The sequence below is a fragment of the Pongo pygmaeus genome, chromosome 10 (genome assembly GCF_028885625.2).
Source record: "Pongo pygmaeus isolate AG05252 chromosome 10, NHGRI_mPonPyg2-v2.0_pri, whole genome shotgun sequence".
NCBI classification, from domain to species: Eukaryota; Metazoa; Chordata; class Mammalia; order Primates; family Hominidae; genus Pongo; species Pongo pygmaeus.
Window position 1 is genome coordinate 78,699,355 of NC_072383.2, and position 27,027 is coordinate 78,726,381.

At 33.4% G+C, this 27,027-nt stretch overlaps 1 protein-coding gene across 1 annotated transcript in view; it reads left to right on the plus strand.

Annotated features, from left to right (window-relative positions):
- The window catches only part of PTPRQ (protein tyrosine phosphatase receptor type Q), a 217,690-nt gene extending 196,276 nt beyond the window's left edge, over positions 1-21,414 (plus strand). Inside the window, exons 40-45 of the mRNA XM_054443718.1 lie at positions 9,176-9,310; positions 9,508-9,633; positions 10,505-10,653; positions 14,299-14,434; positions 19,748-19,871; positions 20,132-21,414. Coding sequence (XP_054299693.1) covers positions 9,176-9,310; positions 9,508-9,633; positions 10,505-10,653; positions 14,299-14,434; positions 19,748-19,871; positions 20,132-20,169 — 708 coding nt within the window. The 3' untranslated portion in view covers positions 20,170-21,414. The remainder of the gene's footprint in view (positions 1-9,175; positions 9,311-9,507; positions 9,634-10,504; positions 10,654-14,298; positions 14,435-19,747; positions 19,872-20,131) is intronic.
- The last annotated feature ends 5,613 nt before the right edge of the window (positions 21,415-27,027 follow it).

Consider the following 27,027-nt stretch of genomic DNA (forward strand, 5'->3'; position numbering starts at 1 on the left):
GCTGCATGGTAAGCAGGCTCAGATGGAAGGCACTTTACAAGAAGGCGGATTTCCATATTGGGGCTGGCAGTGTACTGTCGCACTCAGAGAAATCTCCTTTGCTTGGGATGTCAAGAACAGATGGGAACAGATGTAGCAATGATACTGTAGTGGCCCTCACTTTCCACCTACATATTCACACAATCTTCACCTTAGAAAGAATGTGTGGTATCTCAATTTCCCCCTACTCCCAAGTTTTATGCGAAAGCACTTCCAATTGAAAGTTTATGAACACTTTTCCCAGGAGCAAAAGACAGAGGTCATCTATGAATGGATTCCGGGTTTCAATTTCTTTGGAAGCTATGGCAAAGAGAAGAGAACTATAGAGGGAGGTAGGAAAGAAAGCAAAATAACTAGTGTTCAGATAGAAACATGAAAAACTGAAGTCTGGGGAAGAGACAGAGGAGGACCAGCATATGGTCTGAGGGATGTATGTTAAGACTGGGACACTCCAGCCCAGGGTTTATAACTAGGCTAACATGCCAATGTGTGTTTTCCTCTGCCCTTGGCCATTCTCGAGAATGGTGCTCCCAGAGTTAGGACTTGGAAAGGCTGGAAGATTTTGATGAAGAATAGACTGTGAAAGAGGTAGGAAGAAGTGATATTGCAGCCCCATAATCTGCCACCAATAGTACAAATGAGTTTAGAAAGGTTTTCAAGAGGGTCAAAAGTGAAAATACTATGATTTTAGGTGTAAGAGGAAGGCTTATAATTAATTTTGAGGAAGGCTCATCAAAATTATCTCTCCTGTCAATTTGAGATGCCTGCAATTACTTTAACTTGATGACAGCTTTTAACACAATTAGAGATTAAAGGCTATCATGCAAATGGTTGCACTAACATTAGAAACATCAGATTTGTTCCTATGTTGATAGAGCATTATAATACTAAAGGATATTGTGTCCCTGAAAAAGTGAAATGAAAATGACTAGGAGATATATTTTATAAATCAAAATCAATTTATTAATATTAATTGTCCTCTCTTCTTTGATCCCTCCACACTTTGCATATTTAGCATAGCCTTTGTCATATTATAACTCATAGTGATCTCATTTATTAATTGCCTTCTCTGTGTGAGGAAGAGCATAAGGTACTGGGCACTATATGCGGATAAGCATGTATATTTCCTCTTATCTAAGTACCATGTAAGGATGGAGATTCGGTCTTCATGATCTTACTATCAGTCCTTCAGTATGCATTGAGGACCCCTAAAACACATACATATGAAAACACAAACACACATGCATATTTATATGCATCATTTACAAGGATTTGCTAGACAGTTTGGGGGATATTAAGATGAAGAATCTCTGCTTTTAATGGCATTGTAATCATACAAGAGGAAAAATATCTATATATATACACACATATATGTGTGTATACATAAATATATTTGTATATGTGTATATACAGTTATATTTTATATGTATATATTTTATATATGTATATATAATATAAACATATATACGTTTTGTATGTATGTATCTAGATATGTATATATATGTATATAAATTCTCCCACTATTCACTCCTTCAGCAATAGGACCCAATATATATATTGTAATTTTGGAATAATTATCAAACAATATAGAATATGGAGATATATTTGTATATGCCTATATGTATACATTTGTATATAAACATATACATATATGTGTATATGTACACACATATATGTACACATACACACATATACTTATAGGCATATACAAATATATCACCATCAATGCCCAACACATTTTCTTTAGCATAATAAAGCAATTGAGGGTGTTTGCAGGAGTAAATATAAACTGCACATTTTACATTTTTTTTCCCTAGAGCTTATATGGGTAAATAAAGAAAACCTGTTCAAGGACACTGATGGGCACTAAAATGTCATTATTTCCTGTATAATATGGATAAACTTTAACATAAAAAATCTGCATTTTTTGGAAACCTTTACATTTATAGAGCACTTCAAAATTTTCAAAGCAATTTTACATTCCTTATTTTACAAATAGTATTCAAAATGACTCTCTGAGGTGTGCAAGAAAATAATGATTATCTCTAATTTATAATTAGGAAACTGAAGATTGGCTTATTTAAGTAGCCTGCTCTACAGGGTACACTATTAGAAAGGACTAAAGTCAAAACAAGTGTTCTAGTCTCTAGGCCTATACATTGTTTTCATTATTAATACTTACTGCCTTCTTCTATACAAATTTAATGAAATACCATATCTTCACTAAACTTAATGCTAGAATTATTGAGAAAGTATGCAGATAATTAGGTTTGCACCATCCAACATTCACAATAGTTAAATCTCAAAGGAAGCAAAAAAGGATTGGTCTGACCTTCTCCATCTCATATGCTATTCTAAAACTAATTGCATCTGCATATACAAATTCACTGGATATAATTGGATAACTGCTGTATGAGATTAGAATAAAGCATAAAAATATTGATTTGGAAGCAATATTTAAATTACCTTTTTAGCATGTAGTTCTACAATACCTGAGATGTAGTAGGCATTTAATAATTGTTGAGTTCATAAAAAGGAGGATTATATTTAGATGGGTAAATACATATGCTTCAGAGTTCAAATGGACCTGAGTTCAAATTCCTTCTCTGCATTTTTGTAGCTGTATGACCTGAAACTTTCTGAGTGAAGTTTCTACACTGATAAAGTAGGAATAATAATCAACCCTACTTTATTCGTTGCTACTGAATCATATTTCAATTATTCATTGAATTACACATTGGAAGCACTTAATAAATACATGTTATTTTTCTTGCTGTTGATGTTACATGGTAGTAGATTCTACATTTTCCTGGCTGATAATCCAGAGGAAAATCTCTGAGCTAATTTAAGGACTGCAATGAAAAGTGGCATCCATGGGTAAAGGTCATAATGAAAGTTGACATGTGGAATGAAACTTACATTTTGTTCCATGTATCACAGAGCTTTAAAAACCAGTAAACTCTATATTCCAATTAAAGGGCAAAAGTCCAGGCAAGAAGTTTCCTCTCAGAAAAAGTCAAAAGTTTGCACACACAAATTCAAAGGTAGAAGCAGAAATAGCAAACAGAATTGACATACTTTCTTCATTTTCATAAGATACAATGGAAATATCTCCGAAACACCTTTGGGCAAACATTTTACCTGGTGCTTTACCATCTTCTGAAATAAATTTGCCATTACAGGAAGAAAACTTAAATGTGTCTTAGCTTCTTTATATGAGAATCACGGGGGAACTGTGACCATATAAATATATATTTAAATAACAGATAATACGTAGATATATGTATTAAAAATAAATATAAAATAATATTTCAAATCCTGGAAAACTGAGATCATATAATGTTAGTTTTGTAAATAAGTGGTAACAAGATTGTATAGTAATAATCCCAATTATTTATATATGTGTATATATAAAATATTATACAGTATAATATTTAGTATATAATATGTGATATATTATCTATTTTACTCTGTGTGGAACCTACTCCCCCCTTACAGGTACTGGCTTTCTGGCCTTGCTCACCAGTGGGTCTGCATACCCTCCCATATGTACTCAGCATAGAGAAGGGTCAAGTTGCCTCAGTCCTCGGTGCCACCTCCACATCATTCTCTATTCCTCTGCCCTAAAATTGCCAGCTTGAATTCATGCTGTCAAGCATAGGACACACTATTGCTCTTTTTGGAAGTTAACTACCATCCCCTAAGTCACTTTCTCTTGTTTCTTAAAGATTTCACTCCAGGATCACTGCTCCTCTCTCATCACTCTTCTGTCATAATTATTGATGATGTCAAAATTCATAAAAATATTGACTCATAGCCCTGCTCATCACTTTCTGGACCTCTTCTCTTGCAGTGACTTGCCTTCCACATGACCTCATCACTTTCTGCTATGTTCACAACCTAGACCTTTTCACCACCAAGAATTGTAGTCTCTCCATAATCTTGATTGCAGATGTCTCACTATCTGTCCAAATCCTTCTTTCCAGATCACTGGACTCTGATAATTCTTCAACTCTGCTCTGCCCTACAGCTCTTTGATTCTATCAAATTTTCCATTTTTCCTAACCCAATCAAGACTTCATTTTTTTTCTTGCTCAGCTTGAACTGCATGCCTATTTGTTTCCTTTCCTCTATTGTATATATCCTCAAGTCTCAAATTGATCTCTTATAGTCTCGACCTTTTGATAAATCCCCAAACTTTGTTAAATGAAACCCTCCATGGATTCTTCTCTGTGTTACTGGAAGTGTATTGGAGAAAAATTCATGATCACGCCAAAATATCTCACTTTAAACTCATGGCCACTAACCTCAAAAACACAGCCTCCTAATCTATTCAATCTCCCTTTCTTCTGGGAGATTCCTTCTCCTTCTTCTTTCTCCTCTGGCCTCTAACACTATATTCCTCATTTTCACCTACATCTGTTGGCCTTGTTTATATTTCACTGATAAAACAAAAGCAATTAAAAGGGAACATCCACAAGGTCCCCTACCTGTCTGCATCTGTGTCCATATCTCAGTCTTTCTCCTGTGGCTGCATATGAACTGTCCTAGTCCCTGATAACAGCCAACCCTTTCACTTGGACACTACATGACCTCTCCCTTTGCCTCTCAAGAACATGGGTTGAGGAATTCTCTCTTCTGCATCATCAATTTTTCTCTTTTAGCAGCCAAACAAATCTATTGTAATTTCTTACATCATAAAAATATCTTGATATTATAGGTTTCTCTCTACTTCTCTATTGTTCTGTGTTTTATTCACATTATAGCCCCTTGAAGAATTGTCAACACTTACCATCTTCAATTCCCTTCTCTTATTTCTTCAGCACTCTCAAATAAGACTTGGACACTAAGCAAGCACAACACCGAATCAGCTATTTTCAAGGTCACCAATTAACTACTCAGAAAAAATAGCCTTAAGTCTCAGTCTCCAATTTATTTGATCTTTCAGCATCTCTGACTCTTTCATCTTAGTCATAGGTTCTATCTCATTTTCTAGACCTGCAAACAAAATAATTTAGAGCTCAGTACTTGAATTTACTATCTCTTTCCAAACTCTTTTTCTTGGTGATTGTAAGAGTCAGGGTTCTCTAGAGGGACAGAACTAATAGGATAGATGTATATATGAAGGGGCATTTATTAAGGAGTGTTGACTCACACAATCACAAGGTGAAGCCCCAAAATAGGCCATCTGCAAGCTGAGGAGCAAGGAAGCCAGTCTAAGTCCCAAAATCTCAAAAGTATGGAAGCTGATAGTGCAGCCTTCAGTCTGTGACCAAAGGGCCATGGAAAATTACTGGTGCAAGTCCCAGAGTCCAAAAGCTGAAGTACGTGGAGTCCGATGTTCTAGTGCAGGAAGCATCCAGCATTTCCCAGTCCCCTGACTCAAATGTTAATCTCCTTTGGCAATACCCCCACAGATATACCCAGAAACAATACTTTGTGTTCTTCAATCCAATCAAGTTGACACTCAATATTAACCATCACAGTGATGTCATCCAATTTTCATGACTTTAAGAGATATGAGCTGATTACTTTCAAATTTATGTCTCTAGTTTGGACTTCTTACTGAATTCTAAAGTCATATATCTAATTGCCTTCATGGCATTCCTACTTGAATATCTAATAGTGATTTCAAACACAATATGTCCAATGTGAGTTTTTTATTTTCCCTGCAAATCTGTTCATACTAAAACCTCAAAAGCACAGGCAGTAAAAAGCAAAAATATACAAATGGGATTATATCAAACTAAAAATCATATGCACACAAAGGAAACAATCAACAGAATGAAGAGACAATCTGCAAAATGGGAGAAAATATTTGCAAACTATTCATCCAACAAGGGATTAATATCCAAAATATACCAGGAACTCAACTCAATAGCAGAAAAAAAAAATCCAATTTAAAAATGGGCAGATGAGCTGAATGAACATCTCTCAAAAGAAGACAGACAAATGGCCAACAGGCATATGAAAGAATGCTCAACATCATTAATCATCAAGGAAATACAAATCAAAATCACAATGAAATACCATCTGTCCCCATTTAGAATGGTTATTATCAAAAAGACAAAAAATAACAAATGCCAGCAAGAGTGCAGAGAAAGTGGAATTATTATACACTATTTAGTTTTCCTCAGAAAACTAAAATACAACCATCATTATGACCCAGCAATACCACTACTGGGTATATATCCAAAGGAAAGAAAATCAGTATGTCAAAGAGATATATATACTTATTCAATAAGTGTTGCACCACTATTCACAATAGACAAGATAAAGAATCAACCTAAGTATTCATCAACAGATGAATGAATAAAGAAAATATGCTATATATACACAATGGAATACTACTTAGCCATGTAAAAGAATGAAATCTTGTCATTTGTGGCAACATGGATGAGCTTGGAGAACATTATGATAATTGAAATAATCCAGGAACAGAAAAATAAATACCACATGTTCTCACTTACGCAGAGGCTGAAAAAGTTGATCTCGTGAAAGTAGAGAGTATAATAATGGATAAAAGCTGGGAAGGGGAAGAGGTGAAAGTAAGAGATTGGTTAATGAATGCAAAATTACAGCTAGATGGGAGAAATAAATTCTAGTGTCTATAGCTCTGTAGTGTGACTATAATAAACCACAACTTATTGTATATTTTCAAATAGCTAGAAGGGCAGATTTTGATGTTCCCAACACAAAGAAATGATAAATGTTTAAGGAGATGGATGTGCTCGTTACCCTGACTTGAGTATTACACATTGTATACAGGTATCGAAATTGTCACACTGTATTCCATAAAAATGTGCAATTATTATGTGTCAAAATAATAAGAAAAGATTATTAAAAAACTGCTCATCTTGAGTCTTCCCCATCTTCCTTTGGAGTCATTATTGATTTCTGTGTTTCTCTCATACCTCATATCAAATCTATTAGCAAATTTGGTTGGTTTTGCCTTCAAAATGTATCCATATATGATCATTTCTCACCATCTTCATTGATATCACCCATGCTACCAATATTTCTTGGCTGAATTGTTACAATAACCCTCTAACTATTCTTCCTCCTTTCACCTTTTAAACTCCCATAGGTTGGTCTATGGAAGCCCACATGAAACTGTTAAACCATACACTATGTTCAAAACCTTTCAGTGACTTTCTGTATCATTCAGAGTAAAAACCAAAGTCTTATAATTACTTTTTAGTACCTAAAGCACCACTTTTCCCCCCTGCTTTTTCTAGCTATTATCTGTTACTCTTCCGCCTCATTTACTCTACTCCATGCACCTGCTGTTCCTAGAACATTCCTGATACCCCTATCCTTTAAGGTTGTTGGATTTGATTTTCCTTCTACCCACAATTCTTTTCCCCCAAATCCTGCAGGCCTCACTTCCTTCCTTCTTCAAAACTTTCTTCACATTATCACCAGTGATATGTGAAGTTTGGAGATGGGCTTGGAGAACACTATGATAAGTGAAATAAGCCAGGAACAGAAAAATAAATACTGCATGTTCTCATGAAGGATTTATTTTTTCTGAATAACCTATTTCTGAACAGCCTATTTTCTGAAAAGCCGATTTTCTGAAAACTTTCTCTTATAGCCCTTATCACTTTTATAAATTCGATGTAATTTGCATATGTAATATACATTAATAGACAATGTCTATTTCTCCTAATAATAAAATAAATAAGGGTAGGAATTTCAGTGTCTTCGGTCAGTGATGAACCCCCAGCTCCTAAAATAGTGCCTGGAATGTAATAGTCACTCACAAATATTGACTGAGTGGAGAATTTGCATATTTAAAAAATCTGTAAAGAAATCAACCAAAATGTTAATGGTCCTTCACTCTGGATAGTGGGATTACAGGTGAATTCTACTTTCTATTATATATTTTTCTAAATTTTCAAAATATTCTACATTTAACATATATTATTTTTAATAGGAAAAGATCCCTCACACTTTAACTACATATTTAGGTCTTTCAGTTGAGACTGGAAAGACAGAAAAGCTGTAGTATACTGTGTATTTAAGAGACTCAAGATTTTCTACAAGCAAATGTTCCTGGCTTGCACTGTAATTTGGGAAAATCACCTAAAGTGCCTCCTCATTATTCCTTAAAGTAAAATAAACTTGCTGGATTACATTTTAGAGTCCCTGGAAAATTTAAATATATGTTATTTTTTGTATATTACTATTCTCTGACTACTGAGACAATTTCAATGTAAAAAAGTAAATGTTACCTTTTATTCCACATTCCTTAAAGCATCTTCCTGTTTGAAATAGATGTCATTCCATTACTACTTTTTAACTTACACATTACCTTTCTTTAAAAGAAATCCACAGATACTGTTCACAATTATATAAACTCAAGTGTCATGCTTTTATGTTCCAGGTAAATAGACCAAATTTCAGAGAAATTTGATAAATATACACAAGAATGTCATAGTAGATTTAAGACAGATCTCATGTCCTATGAGTTTACTGTATTAGCAAAATGAAACTTCATATTACCATGTTTTTCTTGGGTCAGAACTCCAGACAGTAAATGCCACTAGACTAATGACTAATGCCACAGTTTAAGTAGATAAGTAATTTCTTAGAGGAAGAGTGTACATATATCTGCACAACCAATAAATACATGGCAAAAACATCATGGAGTGGGTTTAGAGAGCTGGTTCTGGGCTCAACCTGCCTTACCAATGTTGAGATCTTGGCAAGTTACTTCACCTTTCTAAGCTTCAATATCTTCATCTATAAAATGAGCATAATATTAGTACTAATTCACAATGATTTTATAAGAATATTGAATATAAGATGCTTAGCAAACTCTCTGCTACAAAGACTCAGACTTAAGACCTTTATTAAGTTCTGTTATTATTGTAAATATTATTATGTAGTCCTTAATGTTTTATTCAAAAGTTAGACATAAATTTTGAGAACCATTTGTTGTGTAGTACATCAGATTGTGAGGATAAATTTAGACGTTGGAAATTTTGAGTATTTAAGATTATCTAGTATTTACGGTATTCCAAAATATTAGGTAATTTTACAACCAGCATATGTTTCATGCGTTGATTGAAAACTAAAACACTGTATCTGTGAACATAGTGATGTAATGTTTGTAATCATATCCTTCTAGGGTTATTTATGTCCAAATGAATTTATTGCTACTCAAGGTCCACTACCAGGAACAGTTGGAGATTTTTGGAGAATGGTGTGGGAAACCAGAGCAAAAACATTAGTAATGCTAACACAGTGTTTTGAAAAAGGACGGGTAAGTTATTTGAAAATGTTTTACAAATGTTGTTTTATGATTGTGTTAACATATGTGTGAATATTTCGTCTAATACTGTGAGTCATAAATAACCTGGATATCTATAAAGTAATTTTAACTTAGTCATAATAACTGTGATATACATATATATCAATATAACAATGACTCTTATGACTGATGATTTTCTCTGAATGCAGATCAGATGCCATCAGTATTGGCCAGAGGACAACAAGCCAGTTACCGTCTTTGGAGATATAGTGATTACAAAGCTAATGGAGGATGTTCAAATAGATTGGACTATCAGGGATCTGAAAATTGAAAGGGTAAAAAAGGGGGCGACAAGGGAACATGATATAAAATATGAATGATCTAAATGTCTAAAATAAAATTAATTTCTAGAACTATCCCTTTCAAGGATACCTGTATATTCAACAATGCTTTTGTATTGTCTTCTGAACAGAATTTTGAATCGATATCCAACTTTAGTATCAATGTCACTGTATTTGTTCCAGATCACTCTAGTTAAAGTCTGTATTAACCAATTAGCATCACATTCTTAGGTTGACAAGAGCAGAAAAAGGAGAGAAAATGATGAGGTCACTAGCTTTATTTTATCTAATGAAGAAACTGTAATATTTGACTTGAGACAGCAGTTTCCCAAGTCACTCATCTCCTGAATCCTAATAATTTGATTTTCTATTTAATCTGCAGCCAGATAGAAAAGGTAGTATGGGATCTCACTTTATGGGATCTTCATGGGATCACTTTATGGGATCTCAGTTTATATAAATGCCTATACACACAGAAGATGATATAAGTTATACTTTTCACATAACAGATGCTCAATACCTGTGTATCGAATAATTTGTGAATATGTTCATTTAAGTTTTGGGTCAAAATTGTTTCAATACCTATTATCCTGAGTGCTACAAAATGGTGTACTATATTTGAATATTAGTGTCCTATATTAACATTTATTTCCAAGCTTTGTTATTGTTTTCATTCATACTGAAAGGCAATTCTCTTTATCATAACAATAAAAATCTCTCTTATAGGAAATAATGAAAACATTTTGTTTGGTTTGGTAAATAGTCATTTTTAAAAGATCACCTTCAAAAACTGGGACAATTGCCTTCAACCTTCATTGTGGAACTTAAATAATTTTGTCATTCATTAATCCGTCCCTTTGTCTAGCATGGGGATTGCATGACTGTTCGACAGTGTAACTTTACTGCCTGGCCAGAGCATGGGGTTCCTGAGAACAGCGCATCTCTAATTCACTTTGTGAAGTTGGTTCGAGCAAGCAGGGCACATGACACCACACCTATGATTGTTCACTGCAGGTAAGAAAGCGATCAGAAATGGCCTTTGAACCCATTGGTCTTTTTATTATTGTAATTCCATTGGTTATTTTTTATAAAATGTTCATGTAAATTTCTTTCAGCTTGCCATCTTCAGAGATTTCACATTTAGCATTTCTAGACACATTGGTATGATTTATGTTTTCTGACATGATAGATCTAAATCAGTCTTGACTCGAGTCTCTTTCACAATTGAAGTTTGGAGATTAGAGGAAAATGTAGTATGAATTCTACTTACATGAGATACTCAGAATAGGTAAATAAATAGAAACAGAAAGTAGAGTTGTGGTTATTAGTGAGGAGGGAGATGAAAAATTATCATCTAATGGGTACAGACTTTCTATTTGGGATGATGAAAAGTTCTGGAAATATGTAGTGTTGATATTTGTACAACATTGAGAATATACTTAATGCCACTGAATTGTACATGTAAAATGGTCAAAATGGTAGATTCTCTGTTATTCATCTTTCACCACAATAAAAAGATTTTTTTAAAGTAACAATAACTTTTAATATTTTTAACAGGAGTGTACTATAATTAATGTGGTTAAATACTGTACATAAGAAAAGATAAATTCATTCAGTTTTTAAACTTTAATGAACTCCAACAAATTTACAAGAAAAAAACAAACAACCCCATCAAAAAGTGGGCGAAGGACATGAACAGACACTTCTCAAAAGAAGACATTTATGCAGCCAAAAAACACATGAAAAAATGCTCAACATCACTGGCCATCAGAGAAATGCAAATCAAAACCACAATGAGATACCATCTCACACCAGTTAGAATGGCAATCATTAAAAAGTCCGGAAACAACAGGTGCTGGAGAGGATGTGGAGAAATAGGAACACTTTTACACTGTTGGTGGGACTGTAAACTAGTTCAACCCTTGTGGAAGTCAGTGTGGCGATTCCTCAGGGATCTAGAACTAGAAATTCCATTCGACCCAGCCATCCCATTACTGGGTATATACCCAAAGGACTATAAATCATGCTGCTATAAAGACACATGCACACGTATGTTTATTGCGGCATTATTCACAATAGCAAAGACTTGGAACCAACCCAAATGTCCAACAATGATAGACTGGATTAAGAAAATGTGGCACATATACACCATGGAATACTATGCAGCCATAAAAAATGATGAGTTCACGTCCTTTGTAGGGACATGGATGAAATTGGAAATCATCATTCTCAGTAAACTATCGCAAGAACAAAAAACCAAACACCGCATATTCTCACTCATAGGTGGGAATTGAACAATGAGAACACATGGACACAGGAAGGGGAACATCACACTCTGGGGACTGTTGTGGGGTGGGGGGAGGGGGGAGGGATAGCATTGGGAGATATACCTAATGCTAGCTGACGAGTTGGTGGGTGCAGCGCACCAGTATGGCACATGTATACATATGTAACTTACCTGCACATTGCGCACATGTACCATAAAACCTAAAGTATAATAATAATAATAATAATAATAATAAAAGAAAAAAAAAAAAAAAAAAAAAAAAAAAGGAATATGAATGATGCATATTTAACAGATTTAAAAAAAAAAAAAAAAAAAAAAAAAAAAAACTCAATATGTAATTTAAATGATTATACATTTTCCATAAATTTCTGGATTTTTAAAATTATAAGACTAACACATAAATGCTTGCTCATTATAAAATATATGAACAATGCTTATATTTATAAAACATGTAGACCAAAAAGTAAAAGCCTCAATTTTACCTTCTCAATTTTAAATCCCTCCATATAGGTATAAAGCTTAATATAATAGTATACACTAAAAACAGTATAACAATTTGCTTCTACAGTCAGTGATTGATTTTATGCTGGCATCACTGATGATTAAAACTTTTGATGGACAATAGCTGCCTTCAGTTTCTCTGTATCATGCAAATACACTGCCATGGGCACTAAAGGAAAAGTACTTTCTCCTTTTTAGCCTCAAAAAGAGTAGAGTTTCCTCCTTTGTGATTTAAATAGATAAGAGATAAGAAGAAAGTATGTTCATATTATTGACCATCTTTAAATATCATTTGAAAACCATCTGCTAAATATTTATCTCCAACTCCAACTTCTCACCTTGACTTTAGACTTCTACATTTAGCTTCCAATTCAACTTGACAGCCTGAATGACTAAAAAGTTCTAGAAATTTGATGTGTACAAAACAGAACACTTGACTCAATCTCCAAATTCACCCCTGCTCAGTTGTTCCTATCTTGGTAAAAAGCAAGTCCCTTCTGTTTGAGCCAGAAGCCCTGGAGTCATCCTTGATTCTGCTTCCTCTCACATTCCACATCTAACCCACCAGCAAATACTTTCATCCCCGACTACCCCTCACTCCTCACTGTACTCTCATCTCCCTGGTCTCCCCTGATTTTTGAACATTCAAAAATGCTCCCACCTCAGGTCTGTTCTCATTTTGCTTCTTCTGGCTACCATGATCTTCTCCCAGATACCCACATGGTGTGCTCCCTAACCTTATGCTATTTCTTTTCAAATATTACATTATCAGAGAAGTTTTGTCTGCTGACCCTATCCTACCCTATCACCCTCTATCTCCTTAACCTGATTCATCTTTTTTTCAGTATGAGACTTCTTACTACCAGGCACGTTCTTTGTCTGTTTATTTATGTGTCGTTTTCCTCTGGACTATAAACTCTATAAGTGCAGGGACTTTGCATTGTTCACTGCTATGACCCAGGTGCCCAGAACAGTGTTTGACACTCAAAATATATTTAACGATTCAATGGCTGTGTGGCATATATGTATACATGTTACTATACTCAGTTTTATGTTGCAGGCTCACAATTTCTTAGGTCAAATCATAGGAAATTGCCAATATTTGAATGTTTCTTACTACAGAAATACAAAAATGGCAGTTTCATGTGGTTCAAAGTAATATTTATAAGACTAGGTGAACTTTCAAAATTTTTTTTCGATTAACTTCCTCTATTAACCATTTAATTTCCTAGGAATCTTGTCTTTCTGATAATAGGAATTTCTGACAATAGGAATTAATTGAATCAATCTTGTGAGGTTTATCAGTTAACAGTTTCTATGGAGCATATACCTGTCTTTGAGTATTAATGTAATTTTTTAAATGAAAATAGTTTTTCAATTTTATTATCTATAGGAGGCAAAATAAATTCTAGAGAAAGTGAAAAGGACAATTGCAACACTATTTTTCAAAAAGAAGCAAAGAAAATGCTGTATGAGTTTAATATTCTACATTTGTAACATTTAGCATTTCTTCTGGTAACTGAATATTTGGTCAATACAGAGTCTCTGGTATTAAGAATTTTCAATGATTTAAAAAAATCTCTATACTTCAACAACACCCCCTAAAATATTAACAAATAAGAGGTTAAGTTCCACTGATTAAAGAAAGAGAAACTCAAATATTTGATAGCATATTAATGATAATCATCTTGCCTTGTTTAAACACAGTCTTGGTAACCATAAAAAATCCAAAGAAACTCCAAAGAAAATCTGCCTCCACATAAGAGAAGAAACTGTTAGAATTTATTGCTATCATAGCTCATTATCTTTATCCCCATCAAAATGAACAACCCTTTGCTGAATAATTTTCATGTAATTTACTCTTCCTGTAGTGCTGGAGTTGGAAGAACTGGAGTTTTTATTGCTCTGGACCATTTAACACAACATATAAATGACCATGATTTTGTGGATATATATGGACTAGTAGCTGAACTGAGAAGTGAAAGGATGTGCATGGTGCAGAATCTGGTAAGATCTCTAAACCTGAACTGCATTCTAAAGTTCTAGAATTTCCACATGGGAGATCTTAGTGGCAGCAATCTGGATGGACATGAGCTTGAAGCTGTGGACACCTTCTTTTCCTACATTATAAGCCTTTTGGGGAGGATTCGGGAGGGCAGCTGATAGAGATTATAGGAGAACTAATGCCCACATGCCATAGTCATCCTGCAGCATTGTTACTGATGGCTCATCTTAACTTGTTATACAGATAGGCATGTAGGAAATAACTTATAAAATTGATTTATCTTTATCATTTAGCAACTTTGGGATATCTGGAAATGAACTCAAATCAATATCTTTTCAATATCATTATCTTCTGAAAAGTTATAAATGAGAAAACAGTTTAAAATATTGACTGTAATGAAGTTCTATGGGTTTTACTTCTCCATATTTATCCCTATTGCATACCAGTACTAATAAAGTTTATTGTAGCATGCTATCAACTATTAACTGGGAGTTTTTTGTTTGTTGTTTTGGCTTATAGGCAAAAAATATTTACAAAATATATACAATTTTTATTTTAAACAATCATACAGTACTATGGTAATGAGGCTTAAAACCCTCTACTGAGTGTCTACTGGGTTCCAGGAGCTATACTAGACCCTTCACATGTATTATCTTATTTAATCTTTATTAAGTTAAATTCTTTATTTGTAAGGCAGGGCCAGTAAAAACATAAATATTACTGGCTCTGCTTTACAAACAGGGAAGCACATGTTCCAAGAAGTTAAATGATATTCCAAGATAATATTACTGGTAAGTGCCAGAGCCAAAATTCAAGCCCTAGTCTGTATAACTACAATATACACAATATTCCTATCTGTAGCTTTGGATTGGAATTTGTATGCTACACAAATAGAGATTTTCTTGCAGTAAATACGCAGGCCTGCTGTAACAGTATTTTCCAGGTTACATTCTAGAAAACACAGGTGGTATCAAAGTAGTTAAACATTTCAGAAAAAGAGTTATCTGCTAAAATAAGTATGAGAAAGAATTAAACTGATTTTTTAAACACATAAATTTTCACGGTCTTAATGTTAATTTCACTGACAATTACAAAGACAGAGCCCTATGGACAACTTTTCCTAAACTTCAATGATTGTAGAACTCTTCAACCATTTTTGATTCAAACCTGTAATACCATGTCATGGAACATTAATCCTCCTTGGAAGATTCTGTTCTAGACCAGAGATATCCAAACTTTTTGGACAAATGTCCCTTTTAGGAAAGATATTTGAGCTTCTACTGTAATACAGATATATTTATCTTTAAATGTAGATTATTTAGTTATGTAAATTATAAACATAAATAAAATAAGAAATTGAAAAGCATGAGATAAATATTGAATAAAGAATATTTTCAAAACCTTGCTAATTGCTAAGGCTACTTATTATTAGGTATTCTCAAAAAAGAAAATATATACTTAGGACAAAATACTTCTCTTTTGATAGTGGTTTTAAGTATATATTTTACATTTTTATGCTTTTTTAAAAAACTGATCTAGCTTTTTGTCAGGTCTGATTACATTGTTGTTATTTTTACCTCATAGTATGGCTACAAGAGTATTCCAGGAGTATGATGAATGTGTTAGTCTTGCCAATTTTTTGTCATTCATTTGGGCTTGCATGATAAATATTATCTTTAATCCACAGTCTCTTTGTAGGAATTTTCCTTAACTACTTGAATTCTGTGATAATTAGTTAGGTAAACTAGGTAATATAATGCATATACATTCCCTCATATACTGAATTAACAAATGAGTTAAATGTCACCCTTCCCCCAAGATTCAGAAATGGAATATTATACATGACCAGGGCCAGCTTCATGGGTAGGCAACATGGGTAGTTTCACAGGTCCTCACACTTAAAAGGGCCCTGAAATTGGTTTAATGTTTGCTGTCACTGTCTTGAAAATCTTAAAATTACATTTTGAGACAGGAACTTTACATTTTGTAGTGGAACTTTACATTTTGCATTCTCTCTAATCCAAGTTTGGCTAACAAATTAGGTAGCTGGTCTTTATCAAGGGGTCTTATGAAGGTTCTAATATCAATCCAACTATTACTCATTATTAAAATTCAATTTCCTTCTCATTTTTAGTTAAAAATAAAGATAAATAGAAAGCTAACATTTTCCTCCCATGTCCCTAGGTGTACACATAGACACTGGGGATCAGTGCTCTCAATGAAATTAAGGGTTTGCTCTCTTGGGTAGGATAGAGGATGGAACTGATGGTTTCCTTCTAGAGTCTAGAGTCAATCTTCAAACAGTAAAAGTTGAAAAAACTTCCATGCTCTGCAACTTTATAGAATTAAATTCTGTAAAGAGTGTGTTCAAGAATGTCTATTAATAATTTTACCCAATTTAGTAGTCAAAATATGTTATAAACTTCATACATTATTCTGTTTAACCAGCCATAGCAAATTGTCACAGCTTGGGATGGGGATTTGGGGGTGGGACGGGTATTAGAAAGAAGGTTTTTGAAGTCAGAGAACTAAATTCAGAATACAGCTCTGCTAATTGTTGGCTCTGTGACTTTGTTTAATTAGCCTCTTTGAGCTATGTCTCTTTTGTAAAATAGCCCTGTTACACTTTTCACAAACTTGTTATCAGTATTAAATAAGAGAAAGTTTGTGAATCACCAACATGGTGCCCAGCAGGCAGTAAATGTCCAATGAGATTTTTCTGATTCTCTCCTTGCTGAAAATCAGGTACTCGGAAGCCCTCTTTGATCTGTCTTAGTTCCCAGAAGTTAGGCTCTTTACTGTTTTTTCCCTGTGATGACAGACAGGAAAATGACCACACCTTGCCTCCAGTCCTTACAAACCAGCATTTCCTTGCACAAGAGCAGTTTCTTATTTTCTTCTCCTGCACTCCAGATTGATTGCAGTTTCTATGAGGAATATTCCTGTCTTAGCACATACTACGGCAGCAACTTCAGAACATACTGCCACTAAAAGGCACTGAGGGGTATGGCCCTTACCCAGGAGAAAGCTTTGATTTATTACACTCAAAAAACAATGCACTGGGCACTGGGCACGGTGGCTTATGCCTGTAATCCCAGCACTTTGGGAGGCCGACGTGGGTGGATCACCAGGGGTCAGGAGTTCGAGACCAGCCTGACCAACACGGTGAAACCCCGTCTCTACTAAAAATACAAAATCAGCCGGGTGTGGTGGCGCGTGCCTGTAATCCCAGCTACACCGGAGGCTGAGACAGGAGAATACCTTGAAACCGGGAGGCAGAGGTTGCAGTGAGCCAAGACTGTGCCATTGCACTCCAACCTGGGCGACAGAGCGAGACTCTGTTTCAAACAACAACAACAACAACAACAAAACCAACAACAACACATTGTAGCCCCAGGAAATTTGAAAGGCCTTTCTGAGAGAACTCTCTGTAGTGAGCTAATATCCTGAGATACTTTTAGTGCCTCAAAGAAGTGGAAATTTATTGGTGTGAACTCATATAGGGGAAGAAAAAGAAAAAAGTTAACATATTTTGGATGTCCAGTTTTTTGTCAGGCATGTTACGTACGTTAAATCCTTTAAATCTTACAATACAGGATTTATGACACACACTCCCACCCCCAGATGAGGAAATTGTGCATCAGAAGAGTTTAATTCTTAAGGTAATATGGCTCTCTAGGGCAGAAACTGGAATTAAACTTTTTCACAACAGTATGCTGCTTTCTTGGCAATAACACATAATGGCAGAGAGACCTTGGAACCTGTAGGACTGTCTCGCAGAGTTCAGCCTGCTCTGCTGGCAAAGTTTACACCTATCATTCTTTCCAGTGGAGAAGATGAAATCAGGACAGTCAGAAGTTTCACATATCAAATGTGACTTCAAATTCAAATATGTTTTTTTTTAAAATACTAGAACCTATAAATTTAAATGATTTCCAAAAGGATTATATTGTGTCAACATATTTCTGCCAATAATGTAATTCATTGTGTCATGTATGTTTGAAAACACACTCTTGGAATTACCTTGAGAAGTAACTTACTAGCAATTTCAATAGAAATTTTATTGCTTTATAACAACACTTCAATTCTTACCAAAATTGAATTCTATAAACTAGATCATCCACCTCATTTACAAAACGTAACATCTAATGACATTTGAATTTTCTTTAAATTACATCTGCCCTTAAATGGTAAAAGTTGACTAGCTGTGAGAATTAAATGAGACTAAGTCAACAAACACTTATTATGCAACTACTATGTGCCAGGCACTATTATAGGTAATCAGAATATAGCAGTGAATATGACAGAGTTCTGCCTTTATAAAACTGACGTTCCAGTAATGAGATGTTCTTGGAAACATTTTGTAATCCACAAAGAAATAGATATTCCTAATAAGGACAAACAACTTCTGAAGACAATTTCAATAGAGGAGTTCCAAAAGGTTTTGAGGTACAGTAGCAATAGATACGAATATAACCTCTGAGGCTGATCACTTTTGAGAATGTTCTATTTAAATTATTGTCAATTTGAATATATGTCTTAAACATTTGGTGATATTCCTTTAAAGTCAGATATGTTTGTTATGCGCAAATGAGGGTGATTTGAAATATACTTTTTTTTAGCTTTAACTACTTTTGATAAGGTCCAAACTCAGAGATGCTAGTAGGTTATTGAATTATATTGAAAACATTTAAAGGATCCAAATGGTACTGAATTTAGCCCAAACATTCAGATGCAATGTTAGGAGTCTTTGTCCAGCACCTGGATGTTTGGGTATTTCAATGACCCAATGCCTTGTATTTACAAATCAGGACCAGATAATTGATCTTAAGCAGGCCACATATCCAGGTGACTAACAGATTTGTTAAACATATTTTAAATGCGCTGATCATGTATAGATATGCTGACTCACAGATTTCAAAAGTAAATTTAGCATTTGTATTCCAACAGTCATTCTAACGAGAAAACTGTAAGAGAATTTACCAATTAGATCTAACAGGAAAAAAACTCGTAAACAAATTTATGTAATATAATTTTCTACTTCTTATAATAACAGCAAGAAAGAATATATTAATACTTGGTGTTTAGTGACAAGTGTTAGAAAAAAACTTGAAGCTTCAAGAGACCACAGGAATTTAGAAAGCCTCATATTTGAAATGGTAGAAAATCATATCTACACTATGATAAATTCTGTGTCTGTAACTTAGCTATTTATTTGAAGAATTCAGTACTGCTTTTAGCTTTAACAATATAAACTCCCTTTATAAAACTCTTCATCAATCTATTTGTTTAACCACTCTGTCTTTGGTGTCTAGGCACAGTATATCCTTTTACACCAGTGCATTCTGGATCTCTTATCAAATAAGGGAAGTAATCAGCCCATCTGTTTTGTTAACTATTCAGCACTTCAGAAGATGGACTCTTTGGACGCCATGGAAGGTAAACAGAAACAACAATACGTACCCAGCTTACTAGTTTACCACCTATGGTAGGAACATAAATTTCAGAATAACCATATGTTAAAAATGTTTAAGAAGCTGGATTAGTGCACAGATCAGTTTTTTTTTCTTTAACTTTTCTCTAATCCAAGTTGGGCTAATAATACCCTTTCCATCTACATTATATTTTTATCATGAAACATTTCAGTTTTGAACTGTTAACTTCAATACTCTCTTGTAACATGTTACTTTCTGTTATAGGTGATGTTGAGCTTGAATGGGAAGAAACCACTATGTAAATATTCAGACCAAAGGATACAATTGGAAGAGATTTTTAAATCCCAGGGGCCAAAGTTACCGCCTCATTCTTCCGAATTGAAATGTGCAACCTTAAAGAAATATCTATGCTTCCCTACCTGTGCCTTTCCAAATGGATTGAACATTTTAAGACTAGTTCTAGAAAATAGCTAATACAGAATAATTATTTGTTTTGTACAGAATGAATATTATGCATTTTAAATGCTTAAGAAAAGACATCCCATATGTTTTTGAAGTCCTCCATATTTTGGAATAAGCCAAATAGAAAATTATTATTATATTAATATTAATGTTTCAATGTGAATTTTCCCTATGTATTGGGTTTAATTTCGAGCAAAAGTTGTAAATGTTGATTCAGTAGTGTTGTTTTGGCTTACAGGGTATTGATGTTTCTTGTGGATAATTTCCAGGACTGTCATAATGATCTGTACTTCCATGTACACCCCTGTGTTTTGAGTCCTCTGTTTTATGAGTGCTGCGATATCTCATGATCCCGAACAGCTGAACAGTAACCCCCTGACACTGCAGGGATTACTTAGCCTTTATACAACACACAGTAGCTCTTCAGGGACACTTAGGGCTATTTAATTTGCATTGTGATCTTCAGTTTGAGAACCTTAAAAGAAAAATTAAAAGTGCAATTGCACACATGAAGTTACAGAGTACCATTCTAGCAAACCTACATTTGTAAACTTTAAAACACAAGTTGTACCCCTTGTATTGTATATTCAAATGTGTAGTAAATGTATCAGAGTATTTGCCCATTAGATATAGTCAACCTAATATTAACAATTCTGAAGAGTTTCTTCAGCAAAAATGTATCAAAAGAGTAATAAAAACACTGTGTATGTTTCAAGCTTGTAAACCAATGATGTGCTGCTGTGGTGCCAACAGAGACTTCCAAATGGATTATGTTAAATGGCCGTCATTTCATTTCCCAAGGTTGATTTTGAGCAGTATATTTGGTGGAACTGAAAACAAAGAAATTAACCATGTATAGCAAATTCAAGGTTTCTTTAAAGAAAATCTTTCAGCCTCCATCTTATTAAATAGTGACAATGTGGTAAGTTTTGAATTATATGAACTTATTTTGTCATAGATTTCAATTAAGAGTAATAAATAGTATTAATTATTCTCTTCTAAGATAAGAAGTATATCTTATGCTTATTTCCGCTGGAATATACATATAAGAAATGCTATGGCCAATAAAATTGAATTTTAATGAATTATCTTGCAGCATAATTTCAGAAGTTCCTATATAAATAAAAATTTGATTTTGTATCTCCTATTAAGACATAATAATTGTACTAATCCTCACATAGAATATATAAAATAAAGATATACCTACAAGGATAATATGACATAATTTATATAATATAAATAATTAAGATATAATTATTTCTTAAGACATCCATAAGTAATTTTAATGTGGGATATACTATCCAAGAAATTAAAGCCCTTAGTCTCACAGTCTCTACAAAAGTGTAAAATTTACTTCCTTTTTTTTTCATGGCAAGGAAGTACAAATAAATACAATCCACTACTGTTACAGCTAATAAGTTTATAGAAAGTTACCAAAAACAATAAAAAATGAGGAGAACTCTAAAAGATTCAAGCTGGGGTTATACGTTCTTTAGTTTCCTTTATGTCAGTTATTGAAAATATATGGCAAGCCAGTATGGGGTTTTGTATTCATTAAAGACAGATAACATAACCTGCGGGAAGTACTGGTGAGGTTACTTTTCAGTGTATCAAATGATTTTAAAACATAGTTCAATCTACAGGCCAGTCCACTTTCTATTATATCTGTATAAATCAGATGTTTAGAAGATAGAGTTTGACACATGTATATATGCATATGTGTATACATAAAACACAATTTGAATATTAAGTCTCTTCGAACCATGCTTATCAAACTTTAATGTTTATACAAAGTACCTGGTGATTGTGTTAAAATGCAGATTCTGCTTCAGTAAAAAGAGAATAGTCCTGAGAGTCATTTCTAGCAAGTACTCGAATTATAATATTGCTGCCTAATTTCAGGATATATATTGAATAATGTGTGAATCTCTAAAAGACATTAGTCAGGATCATAACAATTTTAGATCTACCTAAAATTATTTAAAACATGTTTGTAAAAGATTTGGCTTCATTATAAAAAAAATTGTAACAGAGCATTTATAAAATATGCATAGCTAGCTATATCAAGACACTAACTAAAATTTAGTTGAAACCCAGACATTAATGATAGCTAAATTTTCTTCTAATGATATTGTGAAAGGGCCAATTTATACCCAGGTTCTATAGGTGGCTACTAAGTGCTAATTAAAATAATGAAGAACATCTGTAACATTTTTAGATCAGATTTGTCAAAATACGTTGAAGCACGTGTACAATAAATGAGCAACATGTGTTTCATATGAACCAAATGAAACTGGAGCCTCTCAGAATGCTTTGCCAGAGACAAGAGCAGCTGTGGGTATCACCTCTACTTTCATTCTGCTTTAAAATGCTTCATTTTCTTCTTTCAGTTTGTAGGTGAAATGTATAAGTCTTTTGCAGAAAAACTAATTAAACGTTGACCTCTTCATAAGGGAGATGGTGATTCATTCCACATATTGTACCAAACACTAGATTTTAAAATGAAATTTAAGTTCAGCAAAGTATTCTATAAATCAAAGCTGTTATTCTGATGATCATGTCCATTTTCATTAGCTAACTTTGAGAAAACTCAGTGAAATATTTTAAGAAACTTAGGATACAACGATTTGAAATTCTCAACTGAATTATATTTAAAAGTGAAAATATGAAAAAAGTTTATAAAGCATAATCTTGGCTTCTTAGGACAAGTAATATTTCATGGTAAATGACTTTATAAATATGGATAGAGTTTCCACGTAGAATCTGGATAATACACCCACCAGCTCATGGAGATGTTCTGAGGAACAGATTAGATTACATATAGGAAAATGTTTTGAAAATTACAGTGAACTTTACAAAGTTAGGATAATCTTTTACCAAGACTGGTCAATGTGTAATGTTTATCAAAAAGATAATGCATCCCATTTTAAGATTGTATTGTACTTTTTGCGTATTAGTGTCATATTTGTATGTCTGTTTTGCATGCACAGACTGAAGAGAAAATTGTGGCAGATATATTGACTTCTGGTAAGTAAGACTATTGATACTTTACTAAGTAAAATATTTAGTGCTTGTTCAACGAATTTTTGATTAAAATGAATGTGTAGACAGGTACACGAATAATATAAGATATAATTTGGAAAACAAGTCAAGAATATTTTCATTTCAGAAGATTACCTGGACATTCTAAGTCAGTATGTGTGATATTGTCCTCTGAAAATGAAACTCATTTCATAGAAGGTAAAAAAAAAAGCATTATTTTCTATTAACAAGATTATGTTTCTAAAGTCACAACCTTAAATTCTTTTAATTTCACTAAAAGTTTTATTGGATTGGGAAGTCATTTTAGTAAATTATAAACTTTTTAGAGTACTTTTAAATCCATCAACCTTATTAATCCTTACAAAATTCTTTAAGATCGGCAGGGTCCTGTATTAAAGGAAAGATAATGAAAGCTTAATTGTTGTGCCTGAAACCACATTAGTAAAAGTTGAAGCTGAAGTTAAAACTGAGTTTCTATGGCTCCCGAAAAGTACTCTTTCCATAACGTTATGCCCGTCTCTCCATAAGTCAAATGACATGCTTTGAATAGTGTAAAATGCTCGTGATAAAGAAAGGTCATAATCATCATATGTCCCAATTCACTATTAGCCAGTTAGAGTTCTGCTAATCATATGAAAATAAGTAACAAAAACCACAGACGATTTTAGAGGTAAATAAGCTCTTAGAATGAATTTAAGAGAGTAAAAATAATTCTTGATGAATACAGTAATATTAAAGAAGAAAAGTTTAGAAAGTAAAAAATATTAAAATATTAAAAATGAAAGAAAAAAGAACACTGGAATTTATGGAATTATGAAAATAAAGCTAAAAAAGAGAAGAGATTGTTAAAGTCAAAAAAGCTCCATAGCATTTCTATATATATATATGTGTGTGTGTGTGTATGTATATATAATCAAATACTATCAAGTCCTTTACCCTACTAATAATCAAAAAAAGGGGGAAGAGTAAGAAAAGGAGAGAAGGAAGAGGACAAAAAGGAGAACTAGAAGATATAAAAGAAAAATACGAGAAAGATTCTGTAATTGAATATTTGAATCTTTAAAGTGTGCCTGGCACTGTGCTGGAATCGTAACAAGAGTTGGCGTGTTATCTAATTTAAACCACACCTATGAGATGAACTCCATTAAAAGGGTAGGAAATGGAAGCAGGGAGGGATGACGAAGATTGCCCAAATTCTCACAGAGAGTAATTGGTAGTCTGGAATTCAAATCCGAGTCTATCTGGCTAGAGTTCAAGTTCCTTTCACAGGTAGGTACCATCCTTATTTTATGTTGAAAGGAAGCACGCAGAAGTCTGGGAATAAACAGGCTTCAAGAAGACAGTTTTTTAAATCCTATTTTGCGCTCACTTCCATTTCAAAACTTTTTAACATGTACATGGACTGTAGGGAATTTGGACATGTGAAAACAGCCTACTTGCGTGAACTTTCAGATTAATTAGTCTTTCTACTGTTCATTCTTTTTCATTCTTTCTCTTATTAATTCATCTGCTATAATTAAATTTGTATAAGTAAGCATTTTTAAAATCTGGGACCAGATTGGATGGGTATCCATCTGTATTTACTAATTTTGTGATTTTTGGGCAAAAAGCAATAACCAGTTTGTACCTCAATTTCCTCATTCCTAATATGGAGATAATTATAATAGCTACCTCACATGTTTGTAGAGCAGTCTTAGTTCAGAGTAAACACTCAGTGAGGTTTAGATTGTAATATACATAATGATAATGAAGCGGCGTCATTTGTCTGAGGTAATACCCAAGGTCCCTTGTCTCACACCAAGAAATTAAGGACGCTGACACACCAGAGTGAGGTTAAGAGCAGAAGTTTAATAGGCGAAAGAAAGAGAAAAGCTCTGTTGCTACAGAGAGGGGCCCCAGAGAAAATAGGTTGCCACTTCCGTCGTGAAGTGCAGGAGGTTTTACAGATGAGCTCGAGGAGGCGGTGTTTGATTTACATAGGGCACAAAAGATTGGTCGGACCAGGTGTGCTATTTGCATAGTACATGAAAATCTGGCCACTCGTACTCTAATCTTTTATTATGCAGATGAGTTTTCTACCTGGCTGGCGCCATATTGCCTGTTTCTTTTACTGTACATGTGGTGACAAAGAAAAGGGAAGATGGACCCTCCATGTTCAACATACCTGGCCCCCAGGTAGCCTTTATCTATTGGAACAAATGCTTCCAGCTTGCTTATCTATGTCTGCAGCTCGATTTTTTCAGGCTGCTCCTTGTTAGAAAAGAAATAATTTGGGGGCTGCTTTTTATTAAAAGGGAAATCTTGCCAAGGACTCTTTTACCTTCCCTATTTGCCTAAATAATTTCTTTCTAGCTCCTGTGTCAATATTGATAGCAGTTATGATGTTTTTTTTCTGTAAGAATTCAAATATGCCAAAAATATGACCTATTGATTCACACAGCCACTTGAAAAATATACAGAATACAGAATTATAATCATAATGATTAGTTTCAAATTAGCCTAATGGGAATAGAGGGAATTATTCCTTAGTTGTTAGTGGAATTTCACATTCAGTATTTTTCTTGTAACTTTAAAAAAGGAAAACAAAGTAAATATGATTATTGACTTTGAGGCATTTCCAACCTAATTCCTTATTATATAAACCACATTTTTCTAAATTTTCATCTTTATGATATTCAAATAAAGTTTTTCCAAGCAAAAATAATATGTTTAAAAGAAGTACAGCACTTTTAAATTTTTCTATATCTTCATTTCAAACCCATATATCTCTTGGTTAAAAAAAGATAATTACAGTTTTAAGTAAAAATAAATGATAGAATAGATGATAAATATGACCTCAAAATACTGAAATATACCAAAGAAATTTAATGTATTTATTACAAATTAGACATACCTGTAAAATAATAGAAGTTTTAGATCAGGAAGATAAATTAATGATATGAAAATAAAATAAATGAATTAGAAAATCTACACATATGAATTAATATTTCTCTAGGGAGAGAAATTCTTATACCCTAAAAAAAGAACACGTATTCTTTTGACGTTCTCATGGATCAGTCACAAAGAATGACTGCTTCCTGTGTCACAAAGGAAGTTGAAAATAATTTCAGACTCAGTATCATACATAGCCATTTATCTGACTACAAGACAGTTAAGTAAAACATTTACAAAAAAATAATTTTTAAGCTATATTTGAAACAATACATATCTAACTATCACACAGATTAATATGAAGAATCTCAATGAAAATTATATAACAGAATTGAATGATGTTAAAGCACCTTTTATAAAATTTTGATAAAGTTACATAAAGGTAAGCTTAGAGGCCTAAAATGTATATCCTCAAATATAAACATAGTAAACATTTACTTGAGAAGCTGGAAAAAGTACAGCAGAGAAAATCTAATGACATAATGAGATCTTATTTGTGACCAAATTATGTGTGAGTTATTCACTGGCAGGCAGAGAGGATATTTATGTGCCTGAAACATTTTTGGAGAAAATATGGAATTGACGGACAAAACAAAACACCTCTTTAAGTGGAGAAATAGACCACATTAGTAGGGTTCAAGACTATATTATAAAACTATATTATAAAACAATTTCTAAATTGATTGAATCAATTTCTAAATTCAAAACTTCAAAAAATTCTTAAA